Below are 20,831 nucleotides of genomic sequence, written 5' to 3' on the forward strand. Positions count from 1 at the left end.
TAGACCAATGGAACAGAATTGAGAATCCAGACATAAATTCATCCACCTATGAGCAGCTGATATTTGATAAAGGCCCAAAGTCTGTTAATTGGGGAAAAGACAGTCTCTGGCGTAACTGGATATCCATCTGCAAAAAACTGAAACGAGCCATATCTCACACCATGCACAAAAGCTAACTGAAAATGGATCAAAGACCTGAATATAAAATCTAAAACGATAAAGATCATGGAAGAAAAAATAGGGACAATGCTAGGAGGCCTAATACTTGGATAAACAGAATATAAACCATAAACAACAACGCACAAACACCAGAAGAGAAACTAGGTAGCTGGGAGCTCCAAAAATCAAACAGTTATGCTCATCAAAAGACTCCACCAAAAGAGTAAAAAGACAACCTACAGACTGGGAAAAAATTTTTGGCTACGACATATCCTATCAGTGTCTAATCGCTAAAATCTACAAGATACTGTAAAACCTCAACAACAATAAGACAAATAACCCAATTAAAAAATGGACAAAGGATATGAGCAGGCACTTTTCCAAAGAAGACATTCAGGCAGCTAACAGGAGGAAATGCTCATGATCATGAGCCATTAGAGAAATGCAAATCAACACTACCATGAGATACCATCTCACCCCAACAAGGCTAGCAATAATCCAAAAAACACAAAATAATAAATGGTAGAGGTTGTGGAGAGACTGGAACACTTATACACTGTTGGTGGAAATGTAAAATGGTACAACCAGTTCGGAAATCGATTTAGCACTTCCTTAATATGCTAGAAATAGAAGTACCATACGATCCAGCAATCCCATTCCTTGGAATATATCCTAGAGAAATACGAGCCATCACACGAATAAACATATGCACACCCATGTCCATTGCAGCACTGTTCACAATAGCAAAAAGATGGGAACAACCTAGGTGCCCATCAACAGATGAATGGATAAACTAATTATGGTATATCTACACAATGGAATACTACGCAATGATAAAGAACAACGATGAATCTGTGAAACATCTTATCACATGGAGGAATCTGGAAGGCATTATGCTGAGTGAATTTAGTCAGTCTCAAAAAGACAAATATTGTAGAAGATTATTACAAGAACTCAAGAAAAGGTTTAAACACAGAAGAAAACATTCGTGGATGGTTATGAAGGTGAGGAGGGAGGGAGAGCGGTGTTCACTAGCTAGATAGTAGACAAGAATTATCTTAGGTAAAGGGAAGGACAACACACAGTACAGGAGAAGTCAACACAACTGGACTAACCAAAAACTAAAAAGTTTCCTGAATACAGCAAAACACTTCGAGGGACAGAGTAGCAGGGGTGAGGGTCTGGGGACCATGCTTTCAAAAGACATCTAGGTCAACTGGCATAACAAAAATTATTAAGAAAATGTTCTGCATCTTACTTTGGTAAGTGGCGTCTGGGGTCTTGTAAGCTAGTGTGCGGCCATCTAAGATGCATCAGTTGGTCCTCACCCACCTGGAGCAACGGTGAATGAAGAACACGAAAGACACTAGAATAGTATTAGCCCAGGAGACAGAAAAGGCTGCATAAACCAGAGACTTCATCTGTCTGAAACCAGAAGATCTAGATGGTGCCCAGCTACCACCAATGACCGCCCTGACAGGGATAGCAGAGAGCCCCTGACAGAGCAGGAGTAAAGTGGGGTGCAGATCTCAATTTCTAGTAAAAAGACCAGACTTAATGGCCTGATTGAGACTGTAGGGACCCTGGAAGACACGGCCGCCAGACTCTCTGTTAGTCCAAAACTAAAACCATTCCCAAGGCCAACTCTTCAAACAAAGATTAGACAGGACTATGGGACATAAAATGATACTCGTGAAGAGTGTGCTTCTTAGCTCAAGTAGATACATGACACTAAATGAGCTGCTCCTGTCCAGGGGCGAGATGAGAAGGCAGAGAGGGTCAGGAGCTGTTTGAATGGACATGGGAAATCTGGCGTGGAATGGAGGAGTGTGCTGTCACTGCACAGGGAGAGCAACTAGGGTCACAAAACAACGTATGTATAAATTTTTGTATGAGAGACTAACTTGAATTGTAAACTTTCACTTAAAGCACAACAATAAAAAAAAACGAAAGTCAACAATTGAGATAGATTTTTTTGAAGTGAAGAAACATATTCCATTTCAGATTTCTCTTTCTCTGAAATGCCTTAGAACTCTGTCTCAAATCTGATTACTACTTTTACTTGGTTGGAAGTGTGTGTGGGGGGGGGCACAAATCTATATATATTTTTTTTTTTTACTAATTATTTTGACTTCGTCTTCTATCTAGTTTTTGCACTTTGTTTTCAGGATATACATAAATACCATGTTTTATCACTACTTTATGATTGGCTTCTAAGCCAAATAAACTTAGGTTTGATTCCTGACTGTTGGTTTTGTGTGTGACTTTTGACAAATTCTTTAATCTCTTAGAACCTCAGTTTCTTTGTCTATAAAATGGGTATCACAATATCTATTATTAATAGGTATTTAATATCCTTTTAAGGAGCCCTGATGGTTCAGTGGTTAAGTGCTTGGCTGCTAACCAAAAGTCGGCAGTTCGAACCCACCAGCCACTCCAAGGGAGAAAGATGTGACAGTCTGTTTCCATAAAGATTACAGCCTTGGCAAAGTCACAGAAGCTTCATAGACACATCCAAACTCCCTGAGGGAGAGAGTTACTGAGCTGAGGGCTGAGGACACCTGGGTCAGTTTGCATAATATGATTCATAAAGAAATGTTTTGCATCTAACTTTGGTAAGTAGCATCTGAGGTGGTAGAAGCCTGCGAGCGGCCATTTAAGATACATCTGCTGGTCCTATCTCATCCAGAGCAAAGGAGAATGACGAGAACCAAAGACACAAGGGAAATATTAGTCCAGGACTAACGGACCACATGAACCACAGCTTCCACCAGCCTGACCCCAAAACAACTAGATGGTGCCCGGCTGCCACCACCGTTTTTACAGGGATCACAACAGAGGTTCCCGGACAGAGCGGGAGAAAAATATAGAACAAATTCAAATTCACAAAAAAACACCAGGCTTACTGGTCTGACAGACAGAGAAACCCCGATAATATGGCTCCGGGACACCCTTTTAAGTCAGAACTGAAGTCACTTCCAACGTTCCCCCTTCAGGCAAAGATTAGACAGGTCTATAAAACAATAATACATATGAGGAACGTGCTTCGTAGTTCAGTCATGTATACAAGACTAAATGGGCACACCTGCCCAAAAACAAAGACAAAAAAGACAGGAAGGGACAGGAAAACTGGATGAATGGAAATGGGGAACTCGTGGTGGAGAAAGGGAGCATGTTGACACACCGTGGTCTTGGCAACCAATGTCACAGAACAATTTGGGTATTAATTGTTCAATTAATTGTTGAATGAGAAACTAATTTGCTCCGTAAACTTTCACCTAAAGCACACACACACAAAGATTATAGACTTAGAAACCCTGTAGGGTAGTTCCACTCTGTCCTATACGGTCACTGGTGTGTACTGAATTGTGTCCCCCCAAAATGTGTATCAACTTCACTAGCCGATGATTCCCAGTATTCTGTGAATGTCCACCATTTTGTCATTTGATGTGATTTTCCTACCATGTTGTAAATCGTACCTCCATGATGTTAATGAGGTGGGATTAGCAGCAGTTATGTTAACGAGGCAGTACTCAGTCTACAAGATTAGGTTGTATTTTGAGTCAATCTCCTTTGAGATATAAAAGAGAGAAGCGAACAGAGAGACGGGGACCTCATACCACCAAGAAAGCAGCTCCAGGAGCAGAGCATGTCCTTTGGACCCGGGGTTCCTGTGCTGAATAGCTCCTAGACCAGGGAAAGATTGATGACAAGGACCTTCCCCCAGAACCGTTAGAGAGAAAAAGCCTTCCCCTACAGCTGGCACCCTGAATTTGGACTCCTAAACTGTGAGAGAATAAATTTCTCTTTGTAAAAGCCATCCACTTATGGTATTTCTGTTATAGCAGCACTAGATAACTAAGACTGTCTCTATGAGTTGGAATCGACTGTATGGCAACAGTTGGTAATATCCTTTTAGAAATAACATTAATCTCTGTAATAACATTAGTAAAAAAGATTAAAGGAAAATGTATATAAAATAATTGGCACAGTGCAGGTACTCATTAAATGCTAGTTTTTTCTTCAGCATTAAAAAGAACATCAACAATAACAACAACAGTCCTTTTGTAATTTGAAAACTTAGATTATATGCACTATTTCTCAGTGTATGACCCAATCTTTACATGTTGGAAATTTTTTTTAACGCGTTTATTTATCTAATTTTATTAACTCTGATTCTCATATTCACTTATATACATAAACCAAGACACTGACCTTTATAACAATTTAATTGGTTCTTTTTATTTAATTGCATTACTGCTTTGTTCATCATCAGCAACATCTACCTGCTTTTAACCCCTTTGTAGCAGTTAAAAGCATTTACTGACAATAATTCATCCTCTTAATTTGTTTTCTTAAGCTTTTAATATGTCTAGCTCTTAATTATATGCTTGCTTAGATTGATTTTTCATATGTTTTGCTCTAATTTATGACCACTTGTTTATTCTAGTGCTAGACAACTGCTTCTACCAAAAAATCAACTTTTGGCCATAAAACAACTGCTCTTACAAGTTAAAAAATGTTATATCTGTGCTATGATGAAGCTTCCACTACTATAAACCATGCGAGAAAATTGTTTCTCTGCTTTATAGTAAAATTTGTATAATTTTGGTGTCCGTGAGAATCTTTTGAGCCAAAAAGAACCTTTCAGAAATGATAAATTTGTATACCTTCATTTTATAGATGAGGAAAATGAAGGAAAGAGGGGATAAGTGACTTGCCTAAGATAACATATTTACCAATAGAATTAGAATTGAAAACTTGATTTCCTTCATTGGCATTTCATCATAACACCCTGGCGGGCAGATGGGCATGGATTTGTTATATTCTTTCCTCTGTCAACAATGTTACCTTATATAAGTTCTGAAGACCTGATTTGGAGAGCAGTTAATTTCAAGACTAGCATCTATATTGTCCACAGTATTGTTTATTGGTTTATACAGCATGCTAAGTCTGTATCTTAAACTTAGTATTTTGTTTTCTAGGGTAGTGAATGAGAGCCGACAGGTACTCCAGGAACCTGATTTTGCTCAGTCCCTCCTGAGAGATCCAAATACTCCTATTATAAGAAAATCAAGAGGAACATCCACTCAAGGAACATCCACACATGCTTCTTCAACTCAGCTGGCTATGGTGGATGATCAGAGAAGCAAAGCGGGGAGTGTCCACAGCAAAGTGAGCAGCTACCATGGCAGCCTCCACAGATCACGTGATGGCAGGTAAGTTTTAGTAGTGTTGTAATTTATTTCGTATGCTGAATTGCAGTCAAACAGCTTAAGAAAGAAGAGTAGCCAATTCGAAAATAGAAGTTAACCATTATTAAGTCTTTTCCTAGGTAGAGTTGTTCCAGATTATGATCAAACTTGAAAACCTATTTACAAGATTCAGTAATAGTATAGAGGAGGGAGTGATTAATTTTTTTGGAATAGCATGGGGTCAGAGAAAGCTTCACAGAAAACAATGTGTAAGAGAAGTCTGGCTGTGGCTTTCTTGTTGGATTGGAGGGTTGAGACACTAGAATTAGAGAAACTGTTTAGGATCTTCTACAATAATTCAGCTGAGAGATGATGAAGGCTTATTGGAGAGTAGTGGCAGTGGGAAGAGAGAAAGCTGATTGATATTTACAAGGAAGAAATTATAGGAGTTGGTAATAGATTAACATTAGCAGCTGGAGAAAAGGGATGCACCAAAGATTTTTTTCTTTTTAAGATATCTAGTTTGAGAAACTGAAAGAATAAAAATTATAATGCCTAAAACGGGAATATTCTGTTTATTTTAAAACATCTGTTTCTACACGTGTCTTGTATGCTGCCAGTCTCATTCCAGTCTTTTTGTCACTCTTCTCCCTGTCCTCCTAATGTAGATATGATTCCTATACATACTTTCCACTTTCTAACTTAGCTATCCTGTGTTTAAAAAGCAGCAACTTTTCTTTGATGCTGATTTATCTTATATCCCTTTGTTTTTCCTTTTCTTGCCAGATTTTTTATAAATCTAGTCTTTTTCTCCTCCTTCCCCATCTAAACTGTACCTTCTAACATCACCAGTGACCTCTTTTTAGCCACTTTCAAAGATCTTCCTCCTTTCTGCATTCTTTCCTTCCACTCAGCACTCCTCTATGAGAAGCATTATTCTAAGTGTGAGGGACACCGAGATGGAAGAAAGAAGATTAAGCAGTCAGTTACAATTAAGAAGTATAATAGAATGATATACAGGGTATTTGGGGAGCCTAGAGAAGAAAATCACATAACAAACTAATCATGGAAAGTCAGCGAAGGCTCCACAAGAGATGACATTTCTACTTTGAATCATATTCAGAGGAGGCAGTAGAGTATTAAAGACAAGGAAACAGCATATGCAGTTGCAGGCAGTTAGATACCAGGGATTGTCTGGAGCATAGGATGTAGGTTAGGACAATTATAAAAGAGAAAACCGTGCTAAGGAGTTTGTATTTTTCCATGCAGACAATGAGAAACTATTAAAGCACTTAAGGCACCAGGGTAATAAAATCAGATTCTTATTTTAGAAAAATCCTTTTGACCACAGCATAGGAGACAACAGGTTATAAGTAAGACAAGTTAGGAAGTTTCTACAATAAAGTAGGGGTCCTAACTTAAGGCACTGATAAGGAAAGAGGGAATTGGAGAGTCTTTTAGAATGTTTTGTCACTCACTGCCTTCCACGAACTCTAAGCATTATTTGACATTTGGCATTATTGGCCTCATCCTTTTCAATAACAAACTGAACAGTTATTTACAGTACAGCTCCTATGTATGTGCCATTCTGTGTATAAAGAGATATACAGAAGAAAGGTAATGTATAACCTGCATTCTAGGAGCATATAACCGTATAGGAGGGATAAAACATATATGAAATAATAGTGTAAACCAGTATATAATTAGAACAGTGAGTGTTGGAGATTATAGATGTTATAGAACTTCAGGAAAGGGAAAGGTCAGTGAGGGTTAGGTTGGTCCATTAAAAATATCTTAGAGGAGTAGGTAGAGCCAACATGGCGATATAGACAGAAGCACCATACCATCCCTCTGCAGCACAGACCCCAAAACTAAGTAAAACTTATGCAGATGTCAATCCTGGAACCCTCAGCATCAAGTGAAGGAATAAAGAACTCGATCAAGCACCAAAGGGAATAAGAAACTGACAGAGAACAGAAGAAGGAGAATTACAGAGTGGAGGTCCTCTATCAGCTAACTCGGCACAGATTTACCATCTTGGACTACAGACACCAAGGAACACAGACAGGGAGTACGGGAAGACAACTTCAGGGAGCTCCCAACAGGAGACAAAGCACCTGGTAACCGGGGATACACACTTTCCCACCCCCCACCCTTCTTCCGTCTGTGCAGCCTCCGCAGCTTTCCAACGGGCCATGGTCACTGGGCCAGAGAGACGCCAGCTCACTGCTGCCCGGATTTGCCCTACCCCCACCAGCTGGCCTCTTCAGCACCATTTTGTTTGTTTGTTTTTTGATATATACGTATTTTTGGCTTTTTGGTTGCTTCTCTCTCTCTCCCTTCTTTTCCTTTCTCCTGTCCAGCTAGCCTGTGTGCCTTCCCCACCCCTTCTTGATGGGCTGTGATTTTTTAGTTTGTTTGCTCTGTTCTTTTTTTTTTTTTTTTCTGTTTTTTCTCTCTCTCTCCTTTCCTTTCTCCCGCCCACCTAGCCCCATGCACCGCCTCCCCCCTTCCTTGGCAGGGTGTGCTCTACCACTCGGCTGGAGAGCCTCTGGCACATGGCCTCCCTGGATCTGCTCCGCCCCACAGGCTGGTTCCCTCAGTGCCATATTTTTTATTTTTCTTTATCCTTCCCCTTCTTCCTTTTCCTTCTCCCTCTCACCTAGGCCCTACACTGCCTCTGCCCATTCCTGATAGGCCATGCTGTGCCACCTGCCGAGAGAGACATCAGCTCGCCCCCAATGGCCAGCTCCGCCACCACCATACATATATATTTTTGTTGCTGTGTTTATTAGTTTTTACTTATTTTTGTTTGTTGGTTGATTAGTTTCTTCTCCCTCTTTCTCGTCTTTCCTTTCTCCCTCCCACCTAGCCCCACGTGCTGCCCATGTGCCTTATTGACAGGCCAAGACACACTGCTCATCTAGAGAGCCACCAGCACACAGCCTCGCCAGGTCTGACCAGCCCACACATGCTAAATCCTACCATGCTGCCATTTTATTTATTTTTGCTTTTGTTTTTGCATTTGTTTCTCTCTCTTCTTTCTCTTCTTTCACCCACCTGCTTAGCTCCATACATCACATCCTCACCTTTCTCTCCTGCCTGTCTGCACTGTGTGCTGAGTGTCGCGCCCCCGAGCGACACCAATGCAGTCCCCTGGACTCCGGCCTGTACTGCCCCCCACCCTCACCCCGGTTCGTGCTGCAAACTACCCATCCTCACCTCTCCATCCCCGCCAGACCTGCACTGTTGCACCGTGGCTCAGTGACCAGCCCTCCCACCTGGACAAGGTGGTGAGAAGTATCGTGCCCATAGGCAAACAAGCAACAAAACACACCCAGCCCACCTGCCCCAGATATAACCAAATAAAACTAAAAAGCAGAATGAAACAATCAAGTCTACAAATAATAAATGAAGAAAATAATTCCCAAGTGTCCTGGAGACAGAAGAAAATATCAAAACATATAATAAAACAGGAGAGGATGGCTCCAGAAAGTGACCAAAATAAAACAACAGATGATCTTCTGGTAGAAGAAAAGGCATTGGAACTACGTGATAGGTAATTCAGAACTCTAATATTCAGGGTTCTCCAACAGATAAAAGTAAATGCAGACAAAAATAAGGAAAAAATAGACAATATCATAGAAAATACAGACAAAATCAGGAAAACACAGACAAAGCAATGGAAGAATTCAGGAATATAATACAGGAACAAAATGTCAAAATAAACAACTAAAATCATACAAAAACAGCAATTAAAAATCCAAAAGACAAACAACAAAGTTTCAGAAATGGACAGTGCAATAGAAGATTTTAGGAACAAATTTGAAAACAGGATTGCAAAATTGAAGATAAATCCTTGGTGTCTTCGGCTGGGTTCGCTAGAGAAGCAAAACCCGTAAAGTGTATAAGTATATATAGAGAGAGATTTATAGCAAAGAAACACCTCACACAATTGTAGAGGCTGGACATCCCAAGTCTGTGGATTAGGATAGAGGATTCTCCTGATTCACGTAGCCACAAGGGCTGGTGAACCCAAAATCACCAGATCAGAAAGCAGGGCTCCACTTACAAGCTGTGAAAATTGATGATTCTCAAGATCAACAGATAAGCTGATAGCTCAAGTCCCAAGAACCAGAGGTCAGATGAACAGGAGGCAGCTGCAGGATCCAGAGCAAGCAAAAAGCCAGAAAGTCTGCTTATATTCAGATGCAGGCCTCACCCCTAAGGAAACACCCTTTCAACTGATTGGCTACTCACAGCAGATTCAGTCATGGGAGTGATCACATATAAACACTAAGAATCATGGCCCAGCCAAGTTGACAGACAATCTTAACCATCACAGTCCACCCTTGTCAACTTGGCACATGTACACATCTCCTTAAATCATACATAATCTCTGAATAAAGACAATTAGAAAGTCATACTTGCGCCTAATATGATACAACTAACACGTGTACAAGTGAAAATGCACTAGCCCCGTTTACATCTTATATTTTCTAAGTGAAGGAAGCAAAAATATCTGATACACACATATGAAGCAAAAATACTCATAAAAATTACAGTCCCCATTTGTGCAACTGGTCAGATGGTATTTAGAACTACCTTCTTCCACCACGTATTCCATATTCTCTTTGCTCTCAGGAAGCACCTCTGTTGGTCATGGTTCTTTGCCTGGAGGGGTGACCCAAAACTTCATTCCTAAAGGGTCTGGGTCATTAGTAGTCATGTCGGAATTGGGTTGCTTTAATTACATTGACTTTAATTACAGGGCATGGTAGTACTAAGAGACACCCTAAGGGATCTCCTGCATTCCAGACATACTCTTCTTTATGTCTTTTATGTCATGTCAATCTGATTTCCTCTTAGTAATCAAGATCAATCACACCAGTCAGTATGGTAACCGCCTTCTTTGCCTGTTGATCCAGAGGCATAAGAAGACCAAAGTGGCCAGGTGGCATTCGTAGCTTCCAGTTCATTGGAATCAGTGATGAGTTTCCAGGTGGGAGCATTCCTCTCTTTGGAACTAAGACTTACAGAGCATAAGGTCGCAGGGACAGGAAGCAAAAATCTTGCAAGTGGGTCACTAGGGGTAATAGTGACTGATGCCACTCCCATTTCCACCCCTTGATTCCTGGATCCATGAATCCTGGCTACAGGAGAAACAGCACCATATATTGGATGCTGGTTTACAGCATATACAGCCTCCTTGAGAACATTGCCCCAACCCTGCAAGGTATTGCCACCTAGCTGGCACCATAATTGTGTCTTTAGAAGGCCATTTCATTGTTCTGTCAAGCCGCCTGCTTCATAATGATGGGGAACATGGTGAGACCAGTGAATTCCATGAGCATGGGCCCACTGCCACACTTCATTTGCTGTGAAGTGAGTCCCTTGAACTGAGGCAATGCTGTGTGGGATACCATGATGGTGGATAAGACATTCTGTAAGTCCATGGTTAGTAGTTTTGGCAGAAGCATTGCGTGCAAGGAAGGCAAATCCATATCCAGAGTAAGTGTCTGTTCCAGTAAGGACAAAATGCTGCCCCTTCCATGATGGAAGTGGTCTAATGTAATCAACTTGCCATTAGGTTGCTGGCTGATCACCTTGAGGGATGGTGCCATATCAGGGACTCAGGGTTGGTCTCTGCTGCTGGCAGATTAGGCACTCAGCAGAGGCTGTGGCCACGTCAGCCTTGGTGAGTGGAAGTCCATGCTGCTGGGCCCATGCATAACCTCCATCCCTGCCACCATGGCCACTTTGTTCATCAGCCCATTGAGCAGTGACAGGAGTAGCTAGGGAAAGAGGATGACTGGTTTCCACAGAACACGTCATCCTATCCCCTTGATTGTTAAAATCATCCTCTGCTGAGGTCCCCCTTTGGTGAGCATTCATATGAGACACAAATATCTTCACTTCTTTGGGCAATTCAGAGAGGTCTGTCCACATACCTTTTGCCCGTACCTCCTTATCTCCAGTTTTCCAATCATGTTCCTTCAAAGACCCTGACCATCAAGCCAAACCATTGGCCACAGCCCATGAATCAGTATATAATTGCACATCTGGCCATTTCTCCTTCCAAGCAAAGTGAACAAACAGGTGCATTTCTCGAAGTTCTGCCCATTGAGAAGATTTCCCTTCACCACTATTTCCCTTCACCACTGTGCTTCAGAAAGATCCTGGAAAGGGGCTGTAGTGCTGCCACTGTCCACTTTCGAGTGGTGCCTGCATATCACACAGAACCATCTGTTAACCAGGCATGAGTTTTTTCTTCTTCAGTCAACTGATCATAAGGAACTCCCCCATGAGGCCAGAGGTGCAGACTGGGAAATGGAAGGTAATGTGAGGAGTGGAGACCATGGGCATGTGGGCCACTTCCTCATGCAAACTTAATTCTGCCTTCAGGTCCTGCTCAGGCCCAATGTCATATATACCACTTCGTTTTAATGATGGAGTGCTGCTGTGCACATGCAACTTTATGACTGTGGGTCAGACAACACCCAGTTCATGATGGGCAGTTCAAGCTGTATGGTGACTTGGTGTCCCATGGTTAAGCGTTCAGTCTCTACTAAGGCCCAGTAACATGCCAAAAGCTGTTTCTCTAAAGGACAGTAGTTATCTGTAGAGGATGGCAGAGCTTTGCTCCAAACTCCTAAGGGTCTGTGCTGTGGTTCACCAATAGGGGCTTGCCAAAGACTCCAAATGGCATCTCTGTCTGCCACTGACACTTCAGGCACCATTGGATCAGCTAGATCATATGGCTTAAGTAGCAGAGCGACTTGCACAGCGGCTTGAACCTGTTGCAGAGCCTTGTCTTGTTCTCGGCCTCACTCAAAACTAGCAGCTTTTTGAGTCACTCAGGAATAGGCCAGAATAGCACACCAAATGAGGAATATGTTACCTCCAAAATCCAAAGAGGTCCACTAGGCGTTGTGCCTCATTTTAAGTTGTGGGAGCAGCCAGATGCAATAACTTATCCTTCACTTTAGAAGGAATATCTCAACATGCCCCACACCACTAGACCCCTAGAAATTTCACTGAGGTGGAAGGTGCCTGAATTTTTGTGGGATTAATTTCCTACCCTCTAGCACACAAATGTTTTACCAGTAAGCCAGAGTCATTGACACTTCTTTCTTACTAGGTCCAGTCAGCATAATGTCATCAATGTAATGGACTAGTGTAATGTCTTGTGGAAAGGAAAGGTGATCAAGGTCCCTGCAGACTAAATTATGACATAGGGCTGGAGAGTTGGTGTATCATGGAGTTAGGCAAGTGAAGGTATATTGCTGGCCTTGCCAGCTGAAGGCAAACTGCTTCTGGTGGTCCTTTGAAATGGCTATGGAGAAAAAGGCATTATCCAGATTGATAGCTACATACCAGGTACCAGGAGATGTATTCATTTGCTCAAGCAATGAAACTACATCTGGAAAAGCAGCTGCAATTGGAGTCACTTGGTTAAGTTTTCAATAATCTACTGTCATTCTCCAAGATCCATCTGTTTTTTGCACAGGGCAAATAGGCAAGTTGAATGGGAATGTGGTGGGAATCATCACCCCTGCATCCTTCAGGTCCTTGATGGTGGTAGTAATCTCTACAATACCTCCAGGAATGTAGTATTGCTTTTGGTTTACTATTTTCCTAGTAAGGGCAGTTCTAATGGCTTCCACGTGGCTTTTCCTACCATAATAGCCCTTACTCTGTCAGGGATCCAGTGTGGGGGTTCTGCCAGTTGCTGAGTATATCTATTCCAATTATGTATTCTGGAACTGGGGAAAACACTACAGGATGGGTTCGGGGACCCACCGGACCTACTGTGAGACAGATATGAGCCAAGACTCCATTAATAACCTGACCTCCGTATGCCCCTACCCTGACCGGTGGGCCACAGTTATGTTTTGGGTCTCCTGAAATTAGTGTCAGTTCAGAGCCAGTATCCAGTAATCCCCGTCAAAGGCTGTAGATCCCTTTGGGGAAGGCTGGGAGAAAGATGAACCGTGAAAATTTTTTACAGTGTATTGGAGTCCTTCGTCAAGGGGACCTGGCCTCCCCTTCAATCAAGGGGTTGTGGGTTTTTAAATCCACTCAAATCAGGGAATTGATTGAGGGATCGTGACTCACTACTCTGGCGATTTGAGTTAGACTGCCGTTCACCTGACCTAGAATTCATCTGTTTGTACAGATCCAGTAAATATTTAGTAGATTTTCTGTTTCACTCTTAGGGACAGCATAACTAACTAGCCAACACCATAAGTTCATACGAGTCAGACTATTCTGATTACTGCTTTGACACCACTGTCCATTACTGTAACCGTGTCCACCTTGTCTTTGTCAATTGAGTGCAGCCTCTTAGCTCCTACTACCATGGGGTCCAATCAGCCCCATTATAGTTACGTGTCTTAGTTCAGTTAGGGCAGTTCCCACTGTCAAATGTGACTTACATAAAATAGCAATCACAGCAGTCTTACAAGGATGCTGGAGCTCCCTTCACAAATTTGTTCCTCACAGTTGTGGTAAAAGGTGTGTCATCTGGGCACTCCATGTGTGGGTCTGTGGGTCTAACCTGATAAATCCACTCTAGCATGCCAATTTCCCTAAGCCTTTGGATACCTTCTTCTACAGTATACCAAGGCAGGTCTGGTACTTCAACTTGATTTAGTGTAGGCCACCTAGTAATCCATGCTTCAGCAACCCAACCAAATAAACTATTAGATCCTTTCCTAACTTCTCTAGCTGAAACATTAAATGAACAATCTGTGCTTAGTGGACCCATATCAATAAACTCAGACTGATCCATCTTTATGTTCCTTGCACCATTATCCCACACCGTTAATAGCCATTCCCACACATATTCCCCAGGTTCCTGTTTGTATATATTAGAAAAGTTAAGCAGTTCTTTTGGAGTGTAGCGTACCTCCATGGTCACACTTTGTACTTCACCTCTTGGGGCTCACTGGGACTTAAGTCTAGTTATAGGTCTAGAAGCCAGAATCGATAGTGTGGAATTGTTTGGAGAACATTCAGCATTGCCTTGTAAAGCATCTGCCTCAGGTGATGCCCCAGGCAATGACTCAGGCAAGAGCTCTTTAGAGGCAGCTGGGCTCAGGCTAATCTCATTAGATGGAATTGGATGGACTAATGGTTTTTCTGGGAAGGGTGGCTTGGCAGACAAACATGAAGTAATCTCTTCAGATGGGAGTGGTTGTGCTGGCAGGAGTGATTTACTGGAATTTAGGGGCTCAGTGTTCCCAGCTTCCTGATTATCTGCCCATATGTCCCCATCCCAAGTTTTAGGATCCCATTTCTTTCCTATCAATGCCCTTACTTTAACTTCAGACACTTCTCAAGGTTGGCAGTTGAGCTGGCGTTGTAATTCATCCACTCTTCCAATAAGACTCTAGGTTTTGTTTTCAGCAATTTCAGCTCTGTTGCTACAAGCAGTAAGGCTTTCTTTCAAAGCATAAGTAGAAGCCTTGAGGTCATTTATGCAGCACTTGAACTTTGACTTTGAAGCCCTGAGCACATCTCTTTCTTTCTCCAGTTTGTGTGGCGAAAGTGGGACCAACCAACCAGCTTCCTTATACTTCTCATTCTGACAGAACTGTAGAAAGATATCACACATGTGTTAACCCCAAGCCTCGCCTTTCACCAATACCTGATCTACTGGTGGTGATCTTTTGTGTATTTGTATCACCACCTAATGCCATGCATTGCCCTCTTTACTGCTAGAAGCAGAGTCATCAACATCTTTAAGACTAACCAGACTTCAGAACCAATTTAGAAAACTCATCCTTACAATTTTGTTTCTCTAGAACCACTGTCAATACCAAATGTCTTAGGCTGGGTTCTCTAGAGAAGCAAAACCCATAAAGCATATAAATATATATAGAAAGAGATTTATATCAAAGAAACAGGTCACACGATTGTAGAGGCTGTAATGTCCAAAGTTCTTGGAATAGGATAGAGTCTTATCCTGATTCATGTACCCACATGGGCTGGCGAATCCAAGACTGGCAGGCAGGAAAGTAAGGCTCTGCTCACAGGCTGTGAAAATTGACGAATCCCAAGATCACCAGATAAGCTGATAGCTCAAGTCCCAAGAACCAGAGATCAGATGAACAGGAGGCAGCCATAGGATCCAGAGCCAGCAAAAATCTGGGACGTCTCCTTGTATTCAGATGCAGACCACAACCCCAAGGATATTTCCTTTTAACTGATTGGCTACTCATAGCAGATTCAGTCATGGGAGTGATCACATATAAACACTGAGAATCATGGCCCAGCCAAGTTGACACACAGTCTTAACTATTACACTTGGATACCAGTTTGTTTGAGTAAAAATCAGAGAAAACTATGAAGAAAAATGAAGAAACCCTGAGAACGATGTGAGATACAATCAAAAGCAAAAATTTTCATGTGATCAGAGTTCCAGAACAGGGAGAGAAAATGGAAAACACAGAGAGGATCACTGAAGATTTGCTGACAGAAAACTTCCCTAATATCCCTAAACTGTCCAAGAAGCTCAACGAACCCCATATAGGAAAGACCATAAAAGAAAAACACCAAGACATATCATAATCACACTCTCCAAAACCAACAACAAAGAAGAAACCTCAGAGCAGGTCAAAAAAAATGAAAAGTCACATACAGAGGGGAAACGATAAGACTAAGCTCTGATTACTTGGCAGAAACTATGCAGACAAGAAGGCAGTGGGATGACATATATGAAATCTTGACAGAAAAAAAACAGGTAGCCAGGAATAATGTATCCCGCAAAACTCTTGCTCAAATATGATGGCAAAATTGGGACATTTCCATATGAACAGAAATTAAGGGAATATGTAAAACCCAAACTTAATTTACAAGAATTATTAAAGGGAGGGGAGGCGGGGCCAAGATGGCAGAGTAGTCAGACTCTTCCGGTGGACCCTTTTACAAGAAACACCCGAATAAACAAGTGATTCAATTATATATGGCAATCTGGGAGTTCTGAACATGAAAGGCAGAGTTGAAGAACCAGACTAAGTGGCGGAGGAGGGAGAGATGGTTCGGAAGCAGCAAGGAGTAGCCAGACCTGACCTGGCGAGAGCCTGAGCTCTTCAGGCCTGATCAGCTTGTGGGTAAGCGGTAAGGCAGGCAAGCAGCTGTACTCAGGAGGTGTGTTTTCCACACCAGGAGAGACCCAGCACCAGAGACTCTACATGGCCATCCAGAACCAGTGAGAAGCAGCCCTCCGCAAAAGATAAGTAGTTGTGTATGGCTTACCGCACGGATCACAAACACTCCCCTTGGAGAAAAACCTCTCTCCCTTTTACCTCCCCACTCCCTGCTCTGCACTGGATCCCAGACCAGCCTCAGCAATTGCCAACTCCCCTGGGCCGGAAGTAGGATCCGTCACATGCCCGGAGCCATTGTCCCTGCCTTGGAGAGTGAACAGATTAACAAATGGGATAAAATAAACTGTCGGCTCCCCTAAGATAGGAACCCAGCGTACGCACAGCTCCTTTGCATAGGCACAGGCATAAGGGATCCACGGACTTTGAGTGCCTTTCGCCCGCATAGACTCGTGTGGGCCTATCTCAACAGGGTAGGCCCTCATTACCACATTACAACAGGGTATATACCAAAACTCTAACTTCAACTATTTCAGCTGTGAAGTGGCAGGTTCTTGACATTTGACACTGCTGTGCCCATTAAGCAGGGTCTTCACCTACCCACCTCAGGGGCCTGAGGACTGGTGGCTCCACCCACGCCACCCAGCCACCTGCAAGAGGGGCCCATGAATAAGAGGTGCCCCCCAGTCCTTACAGCCAACAGCATTAAGTGCACATAGTCCAGCTACAAAACCCACCCACCTACGTGCTCTAGGGAACAGCGACATGCCTTCCTCCTGGACACTAGGGGGTGACCGTCAGCCCCCTGCCTTGCTCAGAGTCTGTCCCCCTGCAGCAGCCAGATGCCTGTACCAACACCAATCACCCATGCCTGTCTAGGACTGTAGGTGAGAGCCTGTACCGCACACTTGGTGACTATCTACCTGGGCACCTGAGCTGAATCCATACAGAAGGAGTGGGAGGACTCCTGAGCTCACATACCTAGTAACAGATCTAACCACCTGGTGACAGGACATTAGAGCTTCAAAGGTGCTAATAATCAAACTAATTCACACAAGCAGCCTATTTTGGCATAACAAAACAAAACAAGAAGCTAGGACACAGCAAGCAAACATAAAATAAATAAATATAATAAAATTGATGGCTTGGAGACAACAGTCAATATAAGATCACATAAAGAGACAATCCATGATGGCTTCAGCAAGCTTCCAAAATAAAGAATCTAGAAATTTTCCAGAGGAGGAAAATTTCTTGGAATTACTGGAGGCAGAATACAAAAGATTAATATACAGAATTCCTCAGAAAATTAAGCAGAACACAGAATAGAGGAAATTAAAAAGATTAGAGAAGAGCATAGTGACAAATTTAACAGGCTGCAAGAATCCATAGAGAGATAGCAATTAGAAATCCAGAAGATTAACAATAAAATTTCGGAATTTAGACAACTCAGTAGAAAGTCATAAGAGCAGAATTGTGGCAATGGAAGTCAGAATTAGTGAGATTGAAGATAAAGCACTGGACACCAACTTATTTGAGGAAAAATCAGATAAAAGGATTTAAAAAATGAAGAAACCTTAAGAATTATGTGGGACTCTATCAAGAGGAAAAACCTACGAGTGATTGGAGTACCAGAAAGGGAGGAGTATAACAGAAAATACAGAGAGAATTGTTGAGGATTTGTTGGCAATAAAACTTCCCTGATATCGTGAAAGATGAGAAGATATCTGCCCAAGATGCTAGTCGAACCCCACATGAGGTAGATCCCAAAAGAAAGTGACCAAGACATATTATCATCAAACTTGCCAAAACCAAAGATAAAAAGAAAATTTTAAGAGCGAATAGGGATAAATGAAAAGTCATCTACAAAGGAGAGTCAATAAGAATAAGCTCGGACTACTCAGAAGAAACCACGCAGGAAAGAAGGCAATAGGCTGCAATATATAAAGCCTTGAAGGAAAAAAAGTGCCAGCCAAGAATTATATATCCATCAAAACTGTCTCTCAAATATGATGGTGAAATTAGAGAATTTCCAGATAAACAGAAGTTCAGGGAATTTACATAAACCAAACCAAAATTACAAAAAATACTAAAGGGAGTCCTCCTGTTAGAAAATCAGTAACATCAGATAACAACCCAAGACTAGAACCCAGAACAGAGCAACCAGATATCAACTGAGATAGGGAAGTCACAAAAGGAAATCAAAGCTAAAACACTGAAAATAGGGAAACAGATGTCAATATGTAAAAGATGACAACATTAAAACAAAAAAGAAGGACTTAAAAAATGTAGACATAGATTTTTCATATGGAGAAGAAGTCAAGGCAATATAAAGAAATAAAAGACTGGTATAAACTTAGAAAAATAGGGGTATATATTAAGGTAACCAGAAAAGAAACTAACAATCCTACAAGTCAAAATAATAAACTAGAAAAATATAAAGACTCAGCAAACACAAAATCAACAAAATTGAAAATATATAAAAAACGGCTCAGCACAGAAAATTAAGTGGAACAAAGAAACTGTGAACAACACACCAAAAAGGCATCAAAATGACAGCACTAAACTCATACCTATCAATAATTACGCTGAATGAAAATGGACTAAATGCACCAAATAAGAGACAAAGTGGCAGATTGGATTAAAAAAATAAAACAAAAAACCCACGATCCATCTATATGCTGCCTACAAGAGACACACCTTAGACTTAAACACACACACAAACTAAAACAAAGCATGGAAAAAAAATATATCAAGCAAACAACACTCAAAAAAGAGTAGGAGTGGCAGTATTAAACTCTGACAAAATAGACTTTAAAATCCACCACAAATAATAAGGAAGGACCATATATAATGATTAAAGGGTCAAAACACTGGGAGGACATAACTATAATAAATATTTACGCACCCAACAACACGGCTCCAAAATACATAAAACAAACTCTAACAGCACTGAAAAGAGAGATAGCTCCACAATACTAGTAGGAGACTTCAACACACCACTTTCGGTGAAGGGCAGAACATTCAGAAAGAAGCTCAGCAAACACACAAAAGATCTAAATGCCACAATCAACTAACTTGATCTCATACACATATACCAAACACTCCACCTAACAGCAGCCAAGTATAATTTCTTTTCCAGTGCACGTGGAACATTCTCCAGAGTAGACCACATATTAGGCCATAAAGCAAGCCTTAACAAAATCCAGAGCATCAAAATATTACAAAGCATCTTTTCTGACCATAAAGCCATTAAAGTAGAAACCAAGAAAAGAAAAAGCAGAAAAAAAAAAATCAAACACATGGAAACAATAACACCTTGAGTTATAGAAGAAATTAAGAACGGAACAAAGAAATACATAGAATCAAACAAGAATGAAAACACATCCTACCAGAACCTTTGGGACACAGCAAAAGCAGTGCTCAGAGGTCAGTCTATAGCAATAAATGCACACATTCAAAAAGAAGAAAGAGCCATAATCAAAACATTAACCATATAACTGGAACGAGTAGAAAGAGAGCAGCAAAAGAAGCCCTCAGGCGCCAGAAGGAAGGAAATAATAAGAATTAGAGCAGAATTAAATGAAATGGAGAATAGAAGAACAATTGAAAGAGTTAACAAGACAAAAAGCTGGTTCTTCGAAAAGATCAACAAAATTGATAAACCATTGGTCAAACTGACAAAAGCAAAACAGGACAAGAAGCAGATAACCCGTATAAGAAATGAGATGGGTGATATCACAAGAGACCCAACTGAAATTAAAAGAATCATAACAGAATACTATGAAAAATTGTACTCTAAGCAATTTGAAAACCTAGAGGAAGTGAACAAATTTCTAGAAACTCACTACCTACCTAAACTAACACAAACAGAGGTAGAATAACTAAATAAACCCATAACAAAAGGTAATTAAACAAATTAAACAAAACGTAATTTAAAAACTACCAACAAAAAAAAAAGCCCTGGCCTGGATGGCTTCACTGGAGAATTCTACCAAACTTTCAGAAAAGAGTTAATGCCACTACTACTAATGGTATTTCAGAGCATAGAAAAGGATGGAATACTCCCAAACTCATTGTATGAAGCCAGCATAACCCTGATACCAAAACCAAGTAAAGACACCACAAAACAGAAAATTACAGACCAATATCCCTCATGAACATCGATGTAAAAATCCTTAACAAAATTCTAGCCAATAGAATTCAGCAACATATCAAAAAAATAATCCACCATGTTCAAGTGGGATTTAGACCAGATATGCAGGGATGGTTCAACATTAGAAAAACAATCAGTGTAATCCATCACATAAATAAAACAGACAAGAACCACATGATCTTATCAATCGATGCAGAAAAGGCATTTGACAAA

General features: G+C 41.3%; 1 protein-coding gene across 1 annotated transcript in view; it reads left to right on the plus strand.

Annotated features, from left to right (window-relative positions):
- The window catches only part of FZD3 (frizzled class receptor 3), a 153,472-nt gene that overhangs the window by 118,035 nt on the left and 14,606 nt on the right, over positions 1–20,831 (plus strand). The window contains exon 6 of the mRNA XM_004382189.2: positions 5,145–5,378. Coding sequence (XP_004382246.1) covers positions 5,145–5,378 — 234 coding nt within the window. The remainder of the gene's footprint in view (positions 1–5,144; positions 5,379–20,831) is intronic.

The sequence above is a fragment of the Trichechus manatus genome, unplaced genomic scaffold, assembly GCF_000243295.1.
Source record: "Trichechus manatus latirostris isolate Lorelei unplaced genomic scaffold, TriManLat1.0 scaffold00091, whole genome shotgun sequence".
Classification (NCBI taxonomy): domain Eukaryota; kingdom Metazoa; phylum Chordata; class Mammalia; order Sirenia; family Trichechidae; genus Trichechus; species Trichechus manatus.